The sequence below is a fragment of the Chelonia mydas genome, chromosome 11 (assembly GCF_015237465.2).
Source record: "Chelonia mydas isolate rCheMyd1 chromosome 11, rCheMyd1.pri.v2, whole genome shotgun sequence".
NCBI classification, from domain to species: Eukaryota; Metazoa; Chordata; order Testudines; family Cheloniidae; genus Chelonia; species Chelonia mydas.
This window is the reverse complement of record NC_051251.2, coordinates 67,791,639-67,812,976: the sequence shown is the minus strand read 5'-3', so window position 1 is coordinate 67,812,976 and position 21,338 is coordinate 67,791,639. Positions and strand designations below refer to the sequence as shown.

The following is a 21,338-nucleotide window of genomic DNA, read 5'->3' as shown; positions in this document are numbered from 1 at the left end:
GGAGGGATTTTAAAGGGGTTTACCCTTCCCTTTATATTTATGACACCCCCACTAGCTCTGATCGAGGTAGTGCACTAATAATAAAGTGACAGCAGCGGCATGAGGAGTGGGTGGGACTAGCTGCCCTAAGATCCCACCTGAGACCCTAGGGTTGTACGAGGGGCAGCTAGCCCCTCCCGCTGCTTGTGCTGCCACGGCTGCACTATTTTCGGTGGGCTAGCTCAGTCAGAGCTAGCGTGGGTATGTCTCCTCAAGCTGGGAGTCACCCCCACTAACACGGCTGCTACTCTTTAACCACACAATTAATGGGAGTGACTCACAATTGCTATCTTAGACACTCAGGGCTGGATTTTCAAGTGCTCAGCACCCACAAATGGAGTCAGATTTTCAAGAACGCTCATTCGTGGCCAGATTTTCACACAGAGCTAGGCACCCAAGGTGCTGAGATGTCTAGAAAATCCCGTCAGTTATTTTGGTGCCTAAATGGAAGGCAAGTTCTTCTGAAACTCTGGCCTGTAATAAGAAGTTCTGTAATTGGCATGTTTGGGGCTGGTCTCTTCTTCACTTCATGTGGAGCGCAGACAGTAATACTGATCGACCTGGAACAACTCGTCGAGGGCTTTGGTTGAAAGATGCCTGTGACGTATTATTCCTAGAACCCTACAACATTATTGCTGTTCCTATTTGCTTACCTCATTGACAGGGAATTACATATTACATATAATACATACAGTTGATCTTGCTGGAAGTATTTTTACTCAGTAGGATAATAAAGCCCTCTAAAAATCTCTCAGCTGTTAGGGAACATGATGTTTATTGCATATTCCAGATATGAGTCAATCTCTGCAGCCTTCTATGTGGCAAAGGGTCCTTGATTTCTTCCAATGCCTGTTGAAGGGAGGCTGGACAGAACACCGTGCTTTTCCTCTTTAAATAGGAAACAACAACCCCGTGAAAGCCCTTCTAATATTGGTACTATTTGATATCGTGCTTCCTTTCTCTCCCATTGAAGAGGACGGGAGTTTTGCCATGGACTTTATTGAACAGTGATAACATCAGTTACAAGTAGATACCAAAAAATTGAGATTTTTCTTCTGGCTATAGGATCATCGCTGGATTTTCCATTCATGGCCCCTTGCAGCCTAGAACAGAAACACTCCTTATCCCAATCTCTACCTGGGTTTCATTAGAGCAAACTCCCATGGTGTCCAGGAACCTGAAACAAGAAATGGAGGAAGGGTCACTTACTTTCTCACTGTATACCTTGACTCCTGTTCTACCGGAGGCAGAGGTGACAGCCAGTTCTTAGCACCACAGCCTAAGACATACCTGCCCCACCAAAAAACATTCTACTCTTATCATAAAAGGATACACAAAAGGTACTTCAAGAGAAGTTTACTATGTCTAAAGCAGTTTTAGCACATTACCTGTGCCAGTCACTAACCGTAATTACTGAGGACCGTATGGTAGGCTGCCCATTTGTGAAACTTTTGGTGTTACTGGGTTTGTACAAAGAGACTGAAGGCACCATATAGCCCAAGAGATTGTGGTTTATTGGGTATAAGATGGAACTAGAAGCTCAAGCTCTTAATATTTTATTCCTTTGCTAATTAAACTTCAGGATGTCCCAGAAGGAAATACTCAGTATCAAGTACCAGAAGGAGGAAATTAGCTAAGCTGCCTATATTATGAAGTATCAAGCTAGACTTCACCAGTGACAGCAATGCACATAGGAGATTCTGCCAGAAATATTGGGCCATATCCCCAGCTGGTTTAAGTTGGCATAGCACTATTGAAGTTAATGGGGCTTTGCTGATTTAAGCCAGCTAAGGATCTGGCCCATAAAAAGCCAGACTCACAATAGTGATCCAGAGCAAAGAGGGCTGCACCAGTGCAATGACTGCCTCTCCCTCCCCCCAGCATTGGAGGAATTGTTGCAACCTCACTCTTCACCTATGTCATACAAGAGAGCTGCCCATATTCTGCTCATTTTCTTAAATTGTTTTTACCTTTGTTCAGTTTTTTGGAGGAGGGATTTTGCTGTTTCAGGGTCGCTCCTCAGAAAGGCTTGATACATGGTGGAGGACTGGAAAAACCCAGTTACTCCCGCAACAGACATGGGAATTTTGTCTAAGATCTGGGTAACTCTGCAAGAGTGGGAAGAAACCAGAGCATTGGAGAAGTAAGCCTGGAGGATAATGGAGCTACACTGATTTATACAAGCTGAGGATCTGGCTCATGCAGATTATTAAGATGTGGGGCATGATCTATTATCCCTTCCCCTTTTTGGACATTTGTTTATGGGGAAACCTCTCTCATTTGATGAGGAGGCCACACAGAAGAACCAGACAGACCAGACACTGTAGATCTGTTTGAAGGACATTGGACCAAATGATCTCAGTGCTACCGTCTAGCCTTAAACTCTATGAATCTTCTGCAACCTGCAGTCTCAAAGTGAAGACCAATGAATGCCGCCCAAGTGCCCAGTATTCCAGGGTTCACACAGCCCACAATGCAAGAGATTACATAAAATTCAGTTTTGTCCTTGCCGTCTCACCTCCGCTTGTCCTGAAAAGGCACAGACTCAAACACCTCTTTATACTCTGCAAAGACAAGTTTTACTTTTTCATCTGCATATTCAAGAAGCAGGTCCCGGGTCTGTAACGTCAGAACAGAAACAGCAAATATGTAATGTAAGGCCTTGATCCTCCACTTCATCTGAGCTGCACTCCCTGATTCAGGGCTGCCTGGCCTGAGGGCCAGTTAGAGCTACACAGGAGAATAATGGAATAATGCAGACCCTTCAGACTTCCCCATACATAATACTCGCAGAAGTTATGTGAATGGGCTACATCTGAACAATTGTATTTTGGGTTTAATGGTCATTTTCCTCCCCCACGACCACCCACCCATTATTGTTTGTACTAGACCGAATCTCTTTCTGTTGGCATGATATAGTAATGTTCTTTTACAGAGAATATCCACGAAAAACTGCCCTACTTCAAAATGGCGGACATAACCTCTTCCATTGTTCTTACATGGGGCTTAGGCCATAAGGCGGACCTCAGCTAAGATGGCCTCTATCAAAATGATCACTGCCCATGCAGTGAGAATGAAGCCACCTCAGGGAAGATGGTGGCCACCTGTGCCATCAGGAGGCAGATAGGAATACTATGACGACCAAGTAAATGGAGACAGCAGCCATCTTTTTTGAGACATACTGTAGCCTTACTCTCATAGATACCCTTCTCAAAATGACCCCCTAACTGAGTGACACTATGGAGGTGGGAGAAGACAGAAAGCTAATATGTCTTTACAATCAGTTCAATCTAAAGAGACCATAGCATTATAATGCCTTAGTCAGAATTCTATGGGCATTACATGGTATCAATAGAGGACAGAATTAATGTTTTTGGGTACCTGGCCTGAGTCATCTCCTTACCTTAGGGAAGGTAAGTCTAACAATAACTCTGAATGTCCTGGTTTGTAATACTTCATTAGGGGATAATTACAACAGCCACTAATGTATTTTATCCCAAGTTATTCATATGTTCTCTGAGCCATACCTCAATGTGAAGGTAGTTTTTGTCAGGGAATGGGTTTTATGTGATGGAAGCTGCCTGAACACAAGCCAGCCTTCACAAATGTACCACATCACCTGGCAGCGTTCCATAATACATACAACCCCAAGGCTACATTAAAAGAACATTATCCAGGATACAAAGTCAAGCACTCAAAGTTAAGAAATGCCAGAATTAAGGTTGTTTGTGTAACCTTAATTTGCCTCCATCGTACACCTTCTCTATGATACAGTCTTTAAGTTACATGACTGGATACTAGTTTTTCCACAGGCCCCCTGCCTAACTCAGTGAACAAGATGGACAATGCTCACATAATGTGTAGCTATTTAATATTTTGCTTTATCCTGATTGTCCAACGTGTGACCTCATGCCTTATTTCCTGCATACTATTCAAACCCTGCCATGCACAGTTATTAATTTCTGTGTGGGCTTGTCTGTGTTGCTCACCACTATAGTGTTTGAGAGCTTCACAAACATTAAAAATCTCAGCCTCCATCCCCAACGTCCTCATGCCACCTCACAGTATCCCCTCATCTCACTCTTGGGCATCTTGTCCTTCTCTCCTTGACAACCAGTTCTAGCCGCCAGCCTGTAGCCTGCTTTATGCCCAATTATCCTGTTCTCATTGGCTCCAAGTCCTAGACTCCCCGCCCTCCTCAAGCTCCTTGTCTCAATCTACTCCCTCTACCACCACAACTCATGTCCTCTCTGAATTGAGCCAGGTTGCTTCCTGCTCATGCTGCATGGGCATAAGCAGAGCACCACTGAAGACAGTGTCCCTGCAGTGAGGACTGGTGCCCAGCACCACAGTGACCTGCAGCAGGGAACATCCAGCTCAGCCCCAACAGCTTCAGGATGGAGCATACTCAATTGCTGTGTGGGGATGGTGCATTCACAGTCTGTGGGCGAGCACCAGGAGCTGTGAGGAGCTGGAGCATGTTCATTGCAGATGGAATCTTTGGAAAATTTAGCTGCCAAACCCTCTACTGACAATGTTCAAGCTGAAATTTTTCAAAGAGTTATAACTCAGCCAAGTTCAGGTGGTTTTCCCATGGGGAAAAAATTGGAAGGCACATCCCTCGCACAACCGCTCTCCAAATTCCAAGCTCTGCTCCAGAGTGCTGAGGAGCTAGAACTTCTCAACACAATGGGTATAAGAATTTGTTTTGAAATGGGCAAAGGCACCTATTAGTCTCTATTTCTGTTTTTTGGAAATGGCTGACTATTTTTGCTGTGGCAGACAGGCAGAAAGGAAAATTTCAGCCCAAACGCTTAAGGTCTGGCAAAATTATAAACAGCTGAAAACAGGGTCTTATACTGGAAAGTGTCTGGTAACCTTAAAATATACTATACACTTCCTGCCATATGGAGTGTTTTTTTTTTTTCAAAAAAGGATTATTTTCTTCTCCCACCTCAGTGAGGATTTCCATAAGCCTTTCCGAGCAGTCTTTATAGTGCATACTGAAGTCTGTAGTGTAGGTGCTAAGGGCGACACAGCCATGTGGCCTGAGAACTCGATCCACTTCTTTCATGAACCTCGGCATATCAAACCAGTGGGCAGCTGTAAAAGCAGTAATGAAGTCCACGGAACCATCCTCAAATGGCAGCTCCTCTGCAGGGCACACACTATAAAGGGAAACAGGGAAGATATTTAAATTGGGAAGAAGGAGTCGTCTCTACTGGGGCCTGATGTGCCTGAAACTTGTCAGGTGTGGATGCTGCTGAGAGGAAATGTGGTGTTGTTGAAAATCTGACATTGAAAAGCCTCACTTTTTGTTCCCTTGGAACTGAAGAATGGTTTGGCCTAAGAATGTCAGCCCAAGCTCCAAAATCCATATTTCAGCATTTAATTAGGAGCGGCTTGATTTTCAGAAGCCGAGGACCTGCAGCTCCTGCCGACTTTCAGATGGAGTCGTGAGTTCTGGGTACTTTGTGAAAAAGCAGACCAAATATGTTTGAAGTCAGGCACCTAGAAATGACTGACCTGGTTTGAAAATGCTGGCCTGTATCTGTCCTGTTCATGAAGTGCTTGCTTTGTGCAAAGGTCAGCACTCTGGATACACCCAAAGGGAAAGCATCCTTTTATGGAACACTTACTGGTAAGAAACATTTGGGAAGGAGGCAGCTTGTTTGGCTGCCTCGATTTGAGCTTCACTGATGTCTGTTCCAACCACCTTCTCAAAATGAGCTGCAAGTACGCGAGTGCTTTGTCCTGACCCGCAGCCAACATCCACTGCCAGCCGAATGGGGTCTACTTTCTGAGGAGAGAACAGACACGTCTCCGCAGGCGGAGCACAAATTCTTATGAAGAGCCAAATCTTAGTCCTCTTTACACCCATGTACACATACCCAGTCCTAGTCACAGAGTAAAGGCTCTGATTCTCCAGGTAATTAGAGTAACGTTTGTAGTATCCTATTGGTTTCACCCCTACTGTATTCTATAGGTCTTCTCCACAGTATTCTCAGCCTAGGGCCTGACATGGTCACTTACCTTTTCTTCCAAGTAGGAGAAGATGAGACTTTGGAGATTTTCAGAGGGAGAGAATCTGTATTTCTGATACAAAGCTGCATGATGTCGTGCCTCAAACAAACGCACAGCCATGTTCCAGCAAACTGGCACCTAAGGCGATTAGGCAAATTCACTTTGTTACATTAGTCATGTGATGGGTTGGATGAAGTGAGCTGTAGCTCACGAAAGCTTATGCTCAAATAAATTGGTTAGTCTCTAAGGTGCCACAAGTACTCCTTTTCTTTTTGCGAATACAGACTAACACGGTTGTTACTCTGAAACTTGTCAAAAACCCCCTTGTGACTGCCACCTGATGTGCTTTGATTACCTCTGAGTCTGTTTTCCCTGCCAGCTTATGACTTCAGTGCCCTGCTTGGTTTGAGCCAGACACGCTTGCCTGCTGCGCAAACAGCCCCAGGTCTCAGTCACATCCCCCAACAGCTGCAGGCTTAAATGATAGATGCAAAATGATACATGCATAGAAATAGGATGAATATATTGAGTGGATCAAAACCTTTGCAGAGATATGTTACACAGCATATGTAGCATAAAACATATTTCAGTTATGTCATATATACATTCATAAGCATATTTCCATAAACCATTATGGGGTGCAACATCACAAGCCGTAAGATCAAACTCCACTATGTAATTAACTCAATTAAATATTACTCAAGTTATGTACTGAAGTTCTAACCCTTGGAATCAGTGAAGGGTAAAGATACTTCTTGTTCAGTATGGGTCAGTGAACTTTGCTTTTCAAGTGTCTTTGTCTTGGGTATAGGTGGAAAATGTAAAAAGCAGAATACAGGGGTTTGTGGGAGGAAATATGATGTGGGCCAGATCATCTAGTGCTGCAAATCAGAAGGGAATGGGCTATGCTGATTTGCACCAGCCGATTATCTGGGCCTATGTTTACAGCAGGGCTGGTCAAAATGTGTCAAATTATTTTTTGTCAAAAATACTTATTTTTAACTGACAATTTGTCAAAAAACAGTCACTGAAACATTGCAAAATGTGGCATTTTCTTTTTTTGTTATTTTAAAATAGGTTTTACCATTAATGTTTTGGTTTTTCTTATTCTCTTTTACCTTCTCTCCTCCCTTTTTTCCCTCCTCACTCAATTTTTGAAAATTGTCTCCCTCCCGCCTCTGAAATAACTGTGGGGATGGGGGAATAAGGGAAAGAAATCCCCCCCTCCCCCAAAAATGAAAGTGACAAAAATACCTGGAAAAATATTTTAAAACTACAAAAACATTTTAGCAAAAACTAAAAAGGGGCATTTCAGTAAAATGAGAACAACCTTTCAAATTTCATTCTGGCTTGTTGAAGCTGTTCCACTGTGTATAAGCAATTCAACATTCATTGGGCCACACAGAGAGAGCATAAGAACTACTACTGTATATAGCCTAGTGGTTTGGGCACTCACATGGGAGACCCTTGTTCAAATCTCTGCTCTGCCTGTTTTAAGGGATGGCAGCCTGGGTCCCTCAAATGCCAGGTGAGTGCCAATCAAGCAGGAATACTCTGTGGCAGCTGAGTTCCACAATTGGACAGGATAGCCAGGTCTGAACAGTTTATAGTCCCAAAGACATTCATATCTCATGAAATAACACTGCCTATATAATCAGTGGTATAACCGCATAATGCAAAGTCACTGGGCATATCACATTCTCTTTAGAAAAAAGATCTGCTGAATAAAAAAACCTGTACATTATGCAAAATGATAAAACCTTGGATATAGAACAATCTCGATACCAGAAAGCAATATCACTTCATTTACTTTGATATTTACATCCGTCTCGGATAGAATCTAGGATAAGATACAGAAATAGATACTGTGTATCCTCCCCTGTTATCTTGGTTATTAGGCTTTTCCCCCTATATCTAACAGTGAAGAAATTTAGCAATAGCCAGATTTTCCTTCTGGGCTGCCAAAAATGTCTTCTTGTGGAAGAGGCATTGTGATGGGTTTAAGTCTCCTACTGCCAAAAGGCTGCTAGCAATAGCTGTCAACCAAAGTACCTTGCCATCTCTGTGTACATCTATACATTATAAGACAGCATTAATCTAAACATCTTTGCCTGTCTCTTCAGTGCATTCTGTCACATTTTTGCATAAGGGGACTTCTGGGTAGGTTATTTGTCTCCACATCAGATTTCTGTAGACAATATTTGACTTTGAAGTTAAACTTAGCTAATTCTGCAACCCACTGGTGTGCTATGGCATTCAGCCTTGCAGAGAGAAAAAGGGGTTGCTATCATTATAAAGCATGTCCACAAAGGATTGTGTGTAGTAGAGGTTGTTGGAAAACTTGTCAGTTACAGCCCTTTACAAAGTCTGAAACTCCAGCTTCCCGTATCTGAATCTGTCATGGGGACAGGGCGCAGATGAATACATCAAGGAAGATGAGAGTTTAAGATCTCTAGGCTCAGCTATGATGGGACTGGTATCAGTACCCTGAATATTGTAGAATAGATAGTACCATTCTGTCTCTAAAAAGATTTCAATTTATTTCAGTTCTTCATGCTTTTATTGTGAAAACCACAGGGACACGGAAAGAAAAACGGCTCAGGAAGCAGAGTAAAGGACATAGAATTATAACAATTTATAGGAGATAAAAGTTAGGACTGAGCCACCATCATTTGCCCACTGGACAAAAACATTTTCAGTCAATTGTTTTGCAACCCCTAATTGTGCATTTCTTTCACAGAGATAAAAACTTCTCAATCTGACAAGCCCTGCCAGGCACAAGTTAGCATATGAGAAACACCAAAAGAAACTGTGAAGCAATCAAAGGAAACGTACCTTGTATCTGTATGTCACTGAAACAGATGGATTCCCTGCCCAAGAAGCAAGAACTCCTGCCGCAGTTGATGAATTAGCGGTATTCTTTCTGCAGCTTGGGGGAAGCCAACCTGTGAACCCAGAAGCTTTGATTTGTTAATGCCCAGGTCAGCTGAGCGCAATCCATTGTTTTAGAAACTTGAGAATGGAAGATTCCATTGGCTGCTGGTTTTCAGCTGAATAAATATAACCAATCAAATGCATTTTAAGAACTGGCCAGTAGAACTCTCATTTATGATGTTTCTTCTCTTTCTTGGAAACCCTGTGTCAGTTAGACCGAGACATCTCTTTATCGAGATGTGTTTCTGGGAAACAAAGTTTAACTCTGCCGAGTATTTTAGAGTAAATATATTTTATGGCGTGATTTTGACTACTTCTGAATTTTACAATGAGATTTGCATTTGGAACCTTACACAGAATTAAGTTTGATGAATGCAAAAGGATACTGTCAGGTACTTGTAGGCTTTAATTGTTATTCCTTTCCTCACCCTTGGGTGTAACAGTCCCCTAGAGATGTGAATTGAAAAGCTTTTCCAACCAGTTACCACACTTTCTATATGGAAAAGTTCTTGTTTCTTTTGGAGCACCTGCTGCCTCTGCTTCATGTCAATTGCTGTGTGTGTAGTGCCAGCCTCCGTGATTTCTGTGAAGTTCTGTTATTTCCAATAAGACGAACGCCCAGGAATGATGGATGGGGCATTTTTTTATTCTGCTCTTTGGGAGATTAAACGTAACTAGGGACGCATGTTACTTTCTGGGAGCTGATATGTTACCTTTGAAATCTGGATGTATTTTACTACATACAAAAAAGAAAGTCACTGACATGAAAGGGAGATTTTCCTGACTATGGGAAAGATTTCGGAACATAAATTATCTATTCCTCCTCCACATGTTCTAATCAGTGTACTCAAATTGCAGCTATTTTAAGGGAATTTCGATTTTCCACAAGCTTACTTCAGTGCATCGGATGAAGTGAGCTGTAGCTCACAAAAGCTTCTGCTCAAATAAATTGGTTAGTCTCTAAGGTGCCACTAGTCCTCCTTTTCTTTTTGCGAATACAGACTAACACGGCTGCTACTCTGAAACCTTACTTCAGTGAGATCACTTTACATTGTTGCAGCAAATACTGGAGTTTGGTTGGTCATTTTTTGGGACAGGCAAACCACTTCAAACAAAATGGGAAAATCTTGGCCCTGAACTCATACTGAACTTTTAGGGGTAGAAAAAGTCTGGTTCACTTTAACACACCCCCTCCCCTGCCCCACATCTCTGTGCTTTCTGGTTTAAGCCAAGAGTGGAAGTGAAAACAAATATTGACAAAAGGCTGTTCTTGAATTCCTGGTCTGGGCACAACCAGGACGTGCTGGAACTCTGGCAATTAAAAGGCTGCATTAGTGACAAACAGCTAACAAATGAGTGGATAAAAACCTAAAAGGCCGTCAGCCTCTTCTTCTCCTTCACACCCCTCCTTAGGATCTACCCCTGCCAAATCTGCCAGTGATTGCTGGCTGGAGGGCAGATGACACTTCCTTTAGCTTTTTTGTTTTCAAATCACATCTGCTTAATTTTAAGCACCTAAATAATCCCACTGAAGTCATGTTAGTGACTAGTGAAGTTAATTATGTCGGTAAGTGTTTGCAGGATCAGGGCCCTAGACTGTCAGGTGTTTGGGGCAGGACCAGGCCTTCGTATGTGTGTGTTCAATGCCTGGCACAACAAGATGCTACTGGAATATTAAATACAATCATAATAAACTGCCTGAGAATGTAGTGACTATTGTTCTGCATTTGTACAGAACCTGGCACAATGAAATTCTGGTCTATGAGCACGACTCCCAGGCACTATGATAATACAAATAATTAATAATATTAATAACCACCAGCTTTAAGGATGATCTTCACTGTAAGGGAATGAGTTCCACCCTTAGGTAATGTCTAAATCTGAGCCAGAGGGCTAATGCCCAGCTTGGAGACATACCCCCACTAGCTCTGATCGAGGTAGTGCACTAATAATAAAGTGACAGCAGCGGCATGAGGAGTGGGAGGGACTAGCTGCCCTAAGATCCCACCTGAGACCCTAGGGATGTACGAGGGGCAGCTAGCTCCTCCCGCTGCTCATGCTGCCACGGCTGCACTATTTTCGGTGGGCTAGCTCAGTCAGAGCTAGCGTGGGTATGTCTCCTCAAGCTGGGAGTCACCCCCACTAACACGGCTGCTACTCTTTAACCACAGAATTAATGGGAGTGACTCACAATTGCTATCTTAGACACTTAGGGCTGGATTTTCAAGTGCTCAGCACCCACAAATGGAGTCAGATTTTCAAGAACGCTCATTCATGGCCAGATTTTCACATGGAGCTAGGCACCCAAGGTGCTGAGATTTCTGGAAAATCCCGTCAGTTATTTTGGTGCCTAAATGGAAGGCAAGTTCTTCTGAAACTCTGGCCTGTAATAAGAAGTTCTGTAATTGGCATGTTTGGGGCTGGTCTCTTCTTCACTTCATGTGGAGCGCAGACAGTAATACTGATCGATCTGGAACAACTCGTCGAGGGCTTTGGTTGAAAGATGCCTGTGACGTATTATTCCTAGAACCCTACAACATTATTGCTGTTCCTATTTGCTTACCACATTGACAGGGAATTACATATAGCAGTCGATCTTGCTGGAAGTATTTTTACTCAGTAGGATAATAAAGCCCTCCAAAAATCTCTCAGCTGCTAGGGAACATGATGTTTATTGCATATTCCAGATATGAGTCAATCTCTGCAGCCTTCTATGTGGCAAAGGGTCCTTGATTTCTTCCAATGCCTGTTGAAGGGAGGCTGGACAGAACACCGTGCTTTTCCTCTTTAAATAGGAAACAACAACCCCGTGAAAGCCCTTCTAATATTGGTACTATTTGATTTCGTGCTTCCTTTCTCTCCCATTGAAGAGGACGGGAGTTTTGCCATGGACTTTATTGAACGGTGATAACATCAGTTACAAGTAGATACCAAAAAATCGAGATTTTTCTTCTGGATATAGGATCATCGCTGGATTTTCCATTCATGGCCCCTTGCAGCCTAGAACAGAAACACTCCTTATCCCAATCTCTACCTGGGTTTCATTAGAGCAAACTCCCATGGTGTCCAGGAACCTGAAACAAGAAATGGAGGAAGGGTCACTTACTTTCTCACTGTATACCTTGACTCCTGTTCTACCGGAGGCAGCAGTGACAGCCAGTTCTTAGCACCACAGCCTAAGACATACCTGCCCCACCAAAAAACATTCTACTCTTATCATAAAAGGATACACAAAAGGTACTTCAAGAGAAGTTTACTATGTCTAAAGCAGTTTTAGCACATTACCTGTGCCAGTCACTAACCGTAATTACTGAGGACCGTATGGTAGGCTGCCCATTTGTGAAACTTTTGGTGTTACTGGGTTTGTACAAAGAGACTGAAGGCACCATATAGCCCAAGAGATTGTGGTTTATTGGGTATAAGATGGAACTAGAAGCTCAAGCTCTTAATATTTTATTCCTTTGCTAATTAAACTTCAGGATGTCCCAGAAGGAAATACTCAGTATCAAGTACCAGAAGGAGGAAATTAGCTAAGCTGCCTATATTATGAAGTATCAAGCTAGACTTCACCAGTGACAGCAATGCACATAGGGGATTCTGGCAGAAATACTGGGCCATATCCCCAGCTGGTTTAAGTTGGCATAGCACTATTGAAGTTAATGGGGATTAAATTTAAGCCAGCTAAGGATCTGGCCCATAAAAATGACCCACAATAGTGACCCAGAGCAAAGAGGGCTGCACCAGTGCAATGACTGCCTCTCCCTCCCCCCAGCATTGGAGGAATTGTTGCAACCTCACTCTTCACCTATGTCATACAAGAGAGCTGCCCATGTTCTGCTCATTTTCTTAAATTGTTTTTACCTTTGTTCAGTTTTTTGGAGGAGGGATTTTGCTGCTTCAGGGTCGCTCCTCAGAAAGGCTTGATACATGGAGAAGGACTGGAATAACCCGATCACCCCAGAAACAGACATGGGAATTTTGTCTAAGATCTGGGTAACTCTGCAAGAGTGGGAAGAAACCAGAGCATTGGAGAAGTAAGCCTGGAGGATAATGGAGCTACACTGATTTATACAAGCTGAGGACCTGGCTCATGCAGATTATTAAGATGTGGGGCATGATCTGTTATCCCTTCCCCTTTTTGGACATTTGTTTATGGGGAAAGCTCTCTCATTTGATGAGGAGGCCACACAGATGAACCAGACAGACGAGACACTGTAGATCTGTTTGAAGGACATTGGACCAAATGATCTCAGTGCTACCGTCTAGCCTTAAACTCTATGAATCTTCTGCAACCTGCAGTCTCAAAGTGAAGACCAATGAATGCCGCCCAAGTGCCCAGTATTCCAGGGTTCACACAGCCCACAATGCAAGAGATTACATAAAATTCAGTTTTGTCCTTGTCGTCTCACCTCCGCTTGTCCTGAAAAGGCACAGACTCAAACACCTCTTTATACTCTGCAAAGACAAGTTTTACTTTTTCATCTGCATATTCAAGAAGCAGGTCCCGGGTCTGTAACGTCAGAACAGAAACAGCAAATATGTAATGTAAGGCCTTGATCCTCCACTTCATCTGAGCTGCACTCCCTGATTCAGGGCTGCCTGGCCTGAGGGCCAGTTAGAGCTACACAGGAGAATAATGGAATAATGCAGACCCTTCAGACTTCCCCATACATAATACTCGCAGAAGTTATGTGAATGGGCTACATCTGAACAATTGTATTTTGGGTTTAATGGTCATTTTCCTCCCCCACGACCACCCACCCATTATTGTTTGTACTAGACCGAATCTCTTTCTGTTGGCATGACATAGTAATGTTCTTTTACAGAGAATATCCTTGAAAAACTGCCCTACTTCAAAATGGCGGACATAACCTCTTCCATTGTTCTTACATGGGGCTTAGGCCATAAGGCGGACCTCAGCTAAGATGGCCTCTGTCAAAATGATCACTGCCCATGCAATGAGAATGAAGCCACCTCAGAGAAGATGGTGGCCACCTGTGCCATCAGGAGGCAGATAGGAATACTATGACGACCAAGTGAATGGAGACAGCAGCCATCTTTGTTGAGGCATACTGTAGCCTTACTCTCATTGATACCCTTCTCAAAATGGCCCCCTAACTGAGTGACACTATGGAGGTAGGAGAAGACAGAAAGCTAATATGTCTTTACAATCAGTTCAATCTAAAGAGACCATAGCATTATAATGCCTTAGTCAGAATTCTATGGGCATTACATGGTATCAACAGAGGACAGAATTAATGTTTTTTAGGTACCTGGCCTGAGTCATCTCCTTACCTTAGAGAAGGTAAGTCTAACAATAACTCTGAATGTCCTGGTTTGTAATACTTCATTAGGGGATAATTACAACAGCCACTAATGTATTTTATCCCAAGTTATTCATATGTTCTCTGAGCCATACCTCAATGTGAAGGTAGTTTTTGTCAGGGAATGGGTTTTATGTGATGGAAGCTGCCTGAACACAAGCCAGCCTTCCCAAATGTACCACATCACCTGGCAGCGTTCCATAATGGCCGGATCCAAATCCCAGTGGAGTCAAATGACTCTTGCATACTTCCATGGACGTTGGCTCAGGCCCTACATACAACCCCAAGGCTACATTAAAAGAACATTATCCAGGATACAAAGTCAAGCACTCAAAGTTAAGAAATGCCAGAATTAAGGTTGTTTGTGTAACCTTAATTTGCCTCCATCGTACACCTTCTCTATGATACAGTCTTTAAGTTACATGACTGGATACCAGTTTTTCCACAGGCCCCCTGCCTAACTCAGTGAACAAGATGGACAATGCTCACATAATGTGTAGCTATTTAATATTTTGCTTTATCCTGATTGTCCAACGTGTGACCTCATGCCTTATTTCCTGCATACTATTCAAACCCTGGCATGCACAGTTATTAATTTCTGTGTGGGCTTGTCTGTGTTGCTCACCACTATAGTGTTTGAGAGCTTCACAAACATTAAAAATCTCAGCCTCCATCCCCAGCGTCCTCATGCCACCTCACAGTATCCCCTCATCTCACTCTTGGGCATCTTGTCCTTCTCTCCTTGACAACCAGTTCTAGCCGCCAGCCTGTAGCCTGCTTTATGCCCAATTATCCTGTTCTCATTGGCTCCAAGTCCTAGACTCCCCGCCCTCCTCAAGCTCCTTGTCTCAATCTACTCCCTCTACCACCACAATTCATGTCCTCTCTGAATTGAGCCAGGTTGCTTCCTGCTCATGCTGCATGGGCATAAGCAGGGCACCACTGAAGACAGTGTCCCTGCGGTGAGGACTGGTGCCCAGCACCACAGTGACCTGCAGCAGGGAACATCCAGCTCAGCCCCAACAGCTTCAGGATGGAGCATACTCAATTGCTGTGTGGGGATGGTGCATTCACAGTCTGTGGGCGAGCACCAGGAGCTGTGAGGAGCTGGAGCATGTTCATTGCAGATTTGGAAAATTTAGCTGCCAAACCCTCTACTGACAATGTTCAAGCTGAAATTTTTCAAAGAGTTATAACTCAGCCAAGTTTGGGTGGTTTTCCCAGGGGGAAAAAAAATCGGAAGGCACATCCCTCGCACAACCGCTCTCCAAATTCCAAGCTCTGCTCCAGAGCGCTGAGGAGCTAGAACTTCTCAACACAATGGGTATAAGAATTTGTTTTGAAATGGGCAAAGGCACCTATTAGTCTCTATTTCTGTTTTTTTGGAAATGGCTGACTGTTTTTGCTGTGGCAGACAGGCAGAAAGGAAAATTTCAGCCCAAACGCTTAAGGTCTGGCAAAATTATAAACAGCTGAAAACAGGGTCTTATACTGGAAAGTGTCTGGCAACCTTAAAATATACTAGACACTTCCTGCCATATGGAGTGTCTTTTTTTTTCAAAAAAGGATTGTTTTTTTCTCCCACCTCAGTGAAGATTTCCGTAAGCCTTTCCGAGCAGTCTTTATAGTGCATACTGAAGTCTGTAGTGTAGGTGCTAAGGGCCACACAGCCATGTGGCCTGAGAACTCGATCCACTTCTTTCATGAACCTGGGCACATCAAACCAGTGGACAGCTGTAAAAGCAGTAATGAAGTCCACGGAACCATCCTCAAATGGCAGCTCCTCTGCAGGGCACACACTATAAACGGAAACAGGGAAGATATTTAAATTGGGAAGAAGGAGTTGTCTCTACTGGGGCCTGATGTGCCTGAAACTTGTCAGGTGTGGACACTGCTGAGAGGAAATGTGGTGTTGTTGAAAATCTGACATTGAAAAGCCTCACTTTTTTGTTCCCTTGGAACTGAAGAGTGTTTTGGCCTAAGAATGTCAGCCCAAGCTCAAAAATCCATGTTTCGGCATTTAATTAGGAGCGGCCTGATTTTCAGAAGCCGAGGACCTGCAGCTCCTGCCAACTTTCAGATGGAGTCGTGAGTTCTGGGTACTTTGTGAAAAAGCAGACCAAATATGTTTGAAGTCAGGCACCTAGAAATGACTGACCTGGTTTGAAAATGCTGGCCTGTATCTGTCCTGTTCATGAAGTGCTTGCTTTGTGCAAAGGTCAGCACTCTGGATACACCCAAAGGGAAAGCATCATTTTGTGGAACACTTACTGGTAAGAAACATTTGGGAAGGAGGCAGCTTGTTTGGCTGCCTCGATTTGAGCTTCACTGATGTCTGTTCCAACCACCTTCTCAAAATGAGCTGCAAGTACGCGAGTGCTTTGTCCCGACCCGCAGCCAACATCCACTGCCAGCCGAATGGGGTCTACTTTCTGAGGAGAGAACAGACACGTCTCCGCAGGCGGAGCACAAATTCTTATGAAGAGCCAAATCTTAGTCCTCTTTACACCCCTGTACACATACCCAGTCCTAGTCAGAGAGAAAAGGCTCTGATTCTCCAGGGAATTAGAGTAATTTCTGTAGTATCCTATTGGTTTCACTCCTACTGTATTCTATAGCAGTGCTACTCAAAGTGGTGGTCCGCGGACCGGTGCCGGTCCGTGAGCCGTCGGCTGCCGGTCTGCGCGCACATTGGAAAAAAGTAATTGCCAGTCCCCCACATCAGATAGCTTGAGAAGCACTGGTCTGTAGGTCTTTTCCACAGTAGAACTAACAACATGTATTCTCAGCCTAGGGCCTGACAGGGTCACTTACCTTTTCTTCCAGGTAGGAGAAGATGACACTTTGGAGATTTTCAGAGGGAGAGAATCTGTATTTCTGATAGGAATCTGCATTATACTGTGTATCTAACAAACGCACAGCCATGTTCCAGCAAACTGGCACCTAGGGGGATTAAGCAAATTCATTTTGTTACATTAGCCATAACTCCACTGACTATGTAATTATAATGCTTCTTATATGATCAATGGTATAACCAATTAAATATTATTCACATTAGGTACTGAAGTTCTAACTTCTGAAATCAGCTAAGTGCAAAGATATTTCATGTTTAGCATCGGGTCAGTGAACTTTGTTTTTTCAAGTGTCTTGGTCTTGGGTAAAGGTGGTAAATGTAAAAAGCAGAGTAACAGGGGTTTGTGGGAGGAAATACGACATGGGCCAGATCATCTAGTGCTGCAAATCAGAAGGGAACTGACCTATGCTGATTTGCACTGGCTGATTTTCTGGGCCTATGTTTATAGCAAGTCAAGATTTTTTATTTTTTTTTAAAAAGGTAAAAAAATTACTTTTTAAAATTGACTGTTTGTCCAAAAACAGTCACTCAAACATTGCAAAATGTGGCACTTTGGTTTTTTTGCTATTTTACAATACCTTTTACCATTTGTTTATTCTTTTTTTTTTCTCCTCACTCATTTTTGAAAATTGCCTCTCTCCCCTCTGAAATAAATGTGGGGGTGGGGAAGAGAGAGGAAAAAAAGGGGGAAAACCACCTCCACTCCCCAAGTGGAAGTGACAAAAATACCAGGAAAAATATTTTAAAAACTTCAAAAACTAAAAAGGGGGCACTGAAGACCCTCTAAAATGAGAGCCGCCTTTCAAATTTCATTCTGTCTTGTTGAAGCTGTTCTACTGTGTATAAGCAATTCAACGTTCATTGGGCAACACAGAGAGAACGTAAGAACTACTACTGTACATAGCCTGGTGGTTTGGGCACAAATGTGGGAGACCCCAGTTCAAGTCTCTGCTCTGCCTGGTTTAAGACCAGGGATGGGAACCTGGGTCCACCAAATACCAGGTGAGTGCCAATCAAGCAGGAATACTCTGTGGCAGCTGAGTTCCACAGTCTGACAGGAAAGCCAGGTCTGAACAGTTTATAGTCCAAAAGACATTCATATCTGATGAAATAACACGGCCTATATGATCAGTGGTACAACCACATAATGCAAAGTCACTGGGCATATCACACATTTAGAAAAAAAAATCTGCTGAACAAAAAAACCTGTACATTATGCAAAATGATTAAACCTTGAATATAGAACAGTCTCGATACCAGAAAGCAATATCACTTCATTTACTAATTTTTACATCCGTCTTGGATAGACTGCAGGATAAGATACAGAAATAGATACTGTGTATCCTCCTCTGTTATCTTGGTGATTAGGCTTTCCCCCCTATAATTTACAATGAAGAAATTTAGCCATAGCCGGATTGTCCTTCTGGGCTGCCAAAAATGTCTTCTTGTGGAAGAGGCATTGTGATGGGTTTAATGCCCCTGGAGAAGTCTCCTATTGCCAAAAGGCTGCTAATAATAGCTGCCAACCAAAGTACCTTGCCATCTCTGTGTACATCCATACATTATAAGACAGCATTAATCAAAACATCTTTGCTTGTCTCTTCAGTACATTCTGTCACAATTTTGCATATGCGGACTTCTGGGTAGGTTATTTGCCTCCACATCAGATTTCTCTGGACAATATTTGACTTTTGAAGTTAAACTTAGCTAATTCTGCAACCCACTGGTGTGCTATGGCATTCAGCCTTGCAGAGAGAAAAAGGGGTTGATATCATTATAAACCATGTCCACGAAAGATTGTGTGTAGTAGAGATTGTCAGGAAACTTGTCAGTTACACCCCTTTACAAAGTTTGAAAGTCCAGCTTCCAGATTCCAGCATCTGAATCTGTCACGGGGACAGGGCACAGATGAATGCATCAAGGAAGATGAGAGTTTAAGACCTCTAGGCTCAGCTACGATGGGACTTGTATCAGTACCTGAATATTATTGACTAGAAACTACCATTCTGTCTCTAAAGGATTTCAATTTAATTCAGTTCTTCATGCTTTTATTGTCAAAGCCAAAAAGGCATTGAAAGAAAAACGCTTCAGGAAGCAGAGTAAAGGACACAGAGACATAATGAATTATAACAATTTATAGGAGGTAAACGTTAGGGCTGAGCCATCATCATTTGCCCTTGTGTAGCCCACTGGACAAAAACAAACATTTCCAGTCAATTTTTTTCCAAACCCCAAATCATGCATTTCTTTCACAGAGATAAAAACTTCTCAACCTGACAAGCTCTTCCAGGCACAAGTTAGCATATGAGAAACACCAAAAGAAATTGTGAAGCAATAAAAAGAAACATACCTTGTTATCTGTGTATGTCACTGAAACCCGAAATGGAGGGGACTCCCTGCCCAGGAAGCAAGAACTCCTGCTATAATTGATGAATTAGCTGTATTCTTTCCGCAGCTTGGGGGAAGCCAGCCTGAGAACCCGGAAGCTTTGATTTGTTAGTGCCCAGATCAGCTGAGCCTAATCCACTGCTTTAGAAACAGAAGATTCCATTGGCTGCTGGTTTTCAGCTGAATAAATATAACCAATCAAATGCATTTTAAGAAGTGGCCAGTAGTATGGGCGGAGGTATAGCTCAGTGGTTTGAGTATTGGCCTGCTGAACCCAGGGTTGTGAGTTCAATCTTTGAGGGGGCCATTTAGGGATCTGGGGCAAAAATTGAGGATTGGTCCTGTTTGAGCAGGGGGTTGGACAAGATGATTTCCTGAGGTCCCTTCCAACCCTGATATTCTATGAACTCTCATTCACAGTGGTTCTTCTCTGTCTTGGAAACCCTGTGTCAGTTTTCAAGTTGTGTGTTCATGAAACAAGAAGTTTAACCCTGCCGAGGATGTTAGAGTAAATATATTTTATAGCATGATTTTGACTACTTCTGAATTTTACCTTGAGATTTGCATTTGGAACCTTAAATAGAATTAAGTTTGATGAATGCAAAAGGATACTGTCAGCAGGTATTTGTGGGGTTTTATTGCTTTTCCTTTCCTCTCTCTTGGCTGTAACAGTCCCCTAGAGATGTGGAACTGAAAAGCTTTTCCAACCAGTTACCACACTTTCTATATGGAAAAGTACTTGAAGCACCTGGAACATGCCTCTGTTTCATGTGAATTGCTGCGTGTGTAGTGCCAGCCTCTGTGATTTCTGTGAAGTTCTGTTATCTCCAGTACGGGCAACGCCCAGAAATGATGGATGGGGCATTTTTTTTATTCTGCTTTTTGGGAGATTAAATGTATCTAGGGAAGCATGTTAGTTTCTGGGAGTTGGTAAATTACCTTTGAAATCTGGGTGTATTTTACTATACACAAAAAATTCATTGAAATGAAAGGGAAATTTTCCTGACCATGGGAAAGATTCGAGAACATAAATCATAAGAGAAATATCAATTATCTATTCCTCCTCCTCCACCCATTCTAATGGTAGTGTACTCAATTTGCAGCTATTTTAAGTGAATTTAGATTTTCTACAAGCTTACTTCAGTGAGATCACTTTACATTGCTGCAGCAAATACTGAGTTTGGTAGGTCATTTAGTGCAACAGGCAAACGACGTCAAACAAAATGAGAACCAGCTCTTAGCCCAGAACTCATACTGAACTTGAACTTTTTCTTTTAGGGGTAGAAAAAGTCTGGTTCACTGTAACACCCCCCCCCCCCCCATCTCTGTACTTTCTGGTTTAAGCCAAGAGTGGAAGTGAAAACAAATATTGACAAAAGGTTGTTCTTGCATTCCTGGTCTGGGCAGAACCAGGGCCTGCTGGAACTCTGGCAATTAAAAGGCTGCATTAGTGACAAACAGCTAACAAATGAGTGGTTAAAAAAACTAAAAGGCCGTCAGCCTCTTCTTCTCCTTCACACCCCTCCTTAGGATCTACCCCTGCCAAATCTGCCAGTGATTGCTGGCTGGAGGGCAGATGACACTTCCTTTAGCTTTTTCATTTTCAGATCACACCTATTAATCTTTAAGCACATAAATAATTCCACTGAAGCCATGTTAGTGAAGTTAATCATGTTAAACTGTTTGCAGGATCAGGGCCCTAGACTGTCAGGTGTTTGGGGCAGAACCAGGCCTTTGTTTGTGTGTGTTCAATGCCTGGGACAACAGGATGCTAC

At 42.9% G+C, this 21,338-nt stretch overlaps 2 protein-coding genes across 3 annotated transcripts; both read right to left on the bottom strand.

The window, feature by feature from the left end:
- Nucleotides 1-781: 781 nt before the first annotated feature.
- Nucleotides 782-9,008, bottom strand: LOC119567409 (putative methyltransferase DDB_G0268948). Of its 2 annotated transcripts, none has more exons than XM_043525509.1 (7): nt 8,899-9,008; nt 6,073-6,201; nt 5,679-5,860; nt 4,994-5,207; nt 2,558-2,658; nt 2,010-2,147; nt 782-1,216 (listed from the first exon to the last, which is right to left on the bottom strand). In XM_043525509.1, exons 2-7 carry the CDS (start codon nt 6,181-6,183, stop codon nt 1,126-1,128), a joined length of 837 nt encoding a protein of 278 aa, XP_043381444.1. In that variant the 5' UTR covers nt 6,184-6,201; nt 8,899-9,008; the 3' UTR covers nt 782-1,125. The 2 variants fall into 2 exon arrangements, with proteins under 2 accessions (XP_043381444.1, XP_037768867.1); XM_037912939.2 differs by having other exon boundaries at nt 789-1,216; nt 5,679-5,839.
- Nucleotides 9,009-11,950: 2,942 nt separating this feature from the next.
- Nucleotides 11,951-19,877, bottom strand: LOC102933461 (putative methyltransferase DDB_G0268948). Its single transcript, XM_037912941.2, has 7 exons — nt 19,526-19,877; nt 17,136-17,264; nt 16,593-16,753; nt 15,907-16,120; nt 13,407-13,507; nt 12,859-12,996; nt 11,951-12,071 (listed from the first exon to the last, which is right to left on the bottom strand). The coding sequence occupies exons 2-7, from the start codon at nt 17,244-17,246 to the stop codon at nt 11,981-11,983; spliced, it is 816 nt and encodes a 271-aa protein (XP_037768869.1). The 5' UTR covers nt 17,247-17,264; nt 19,526-19,877; the 3' UTR covers nt 11,951-11,980.
- Between the last annotated feature and the right edge of the window lie 1,461 nt (nt 19,878-21,338).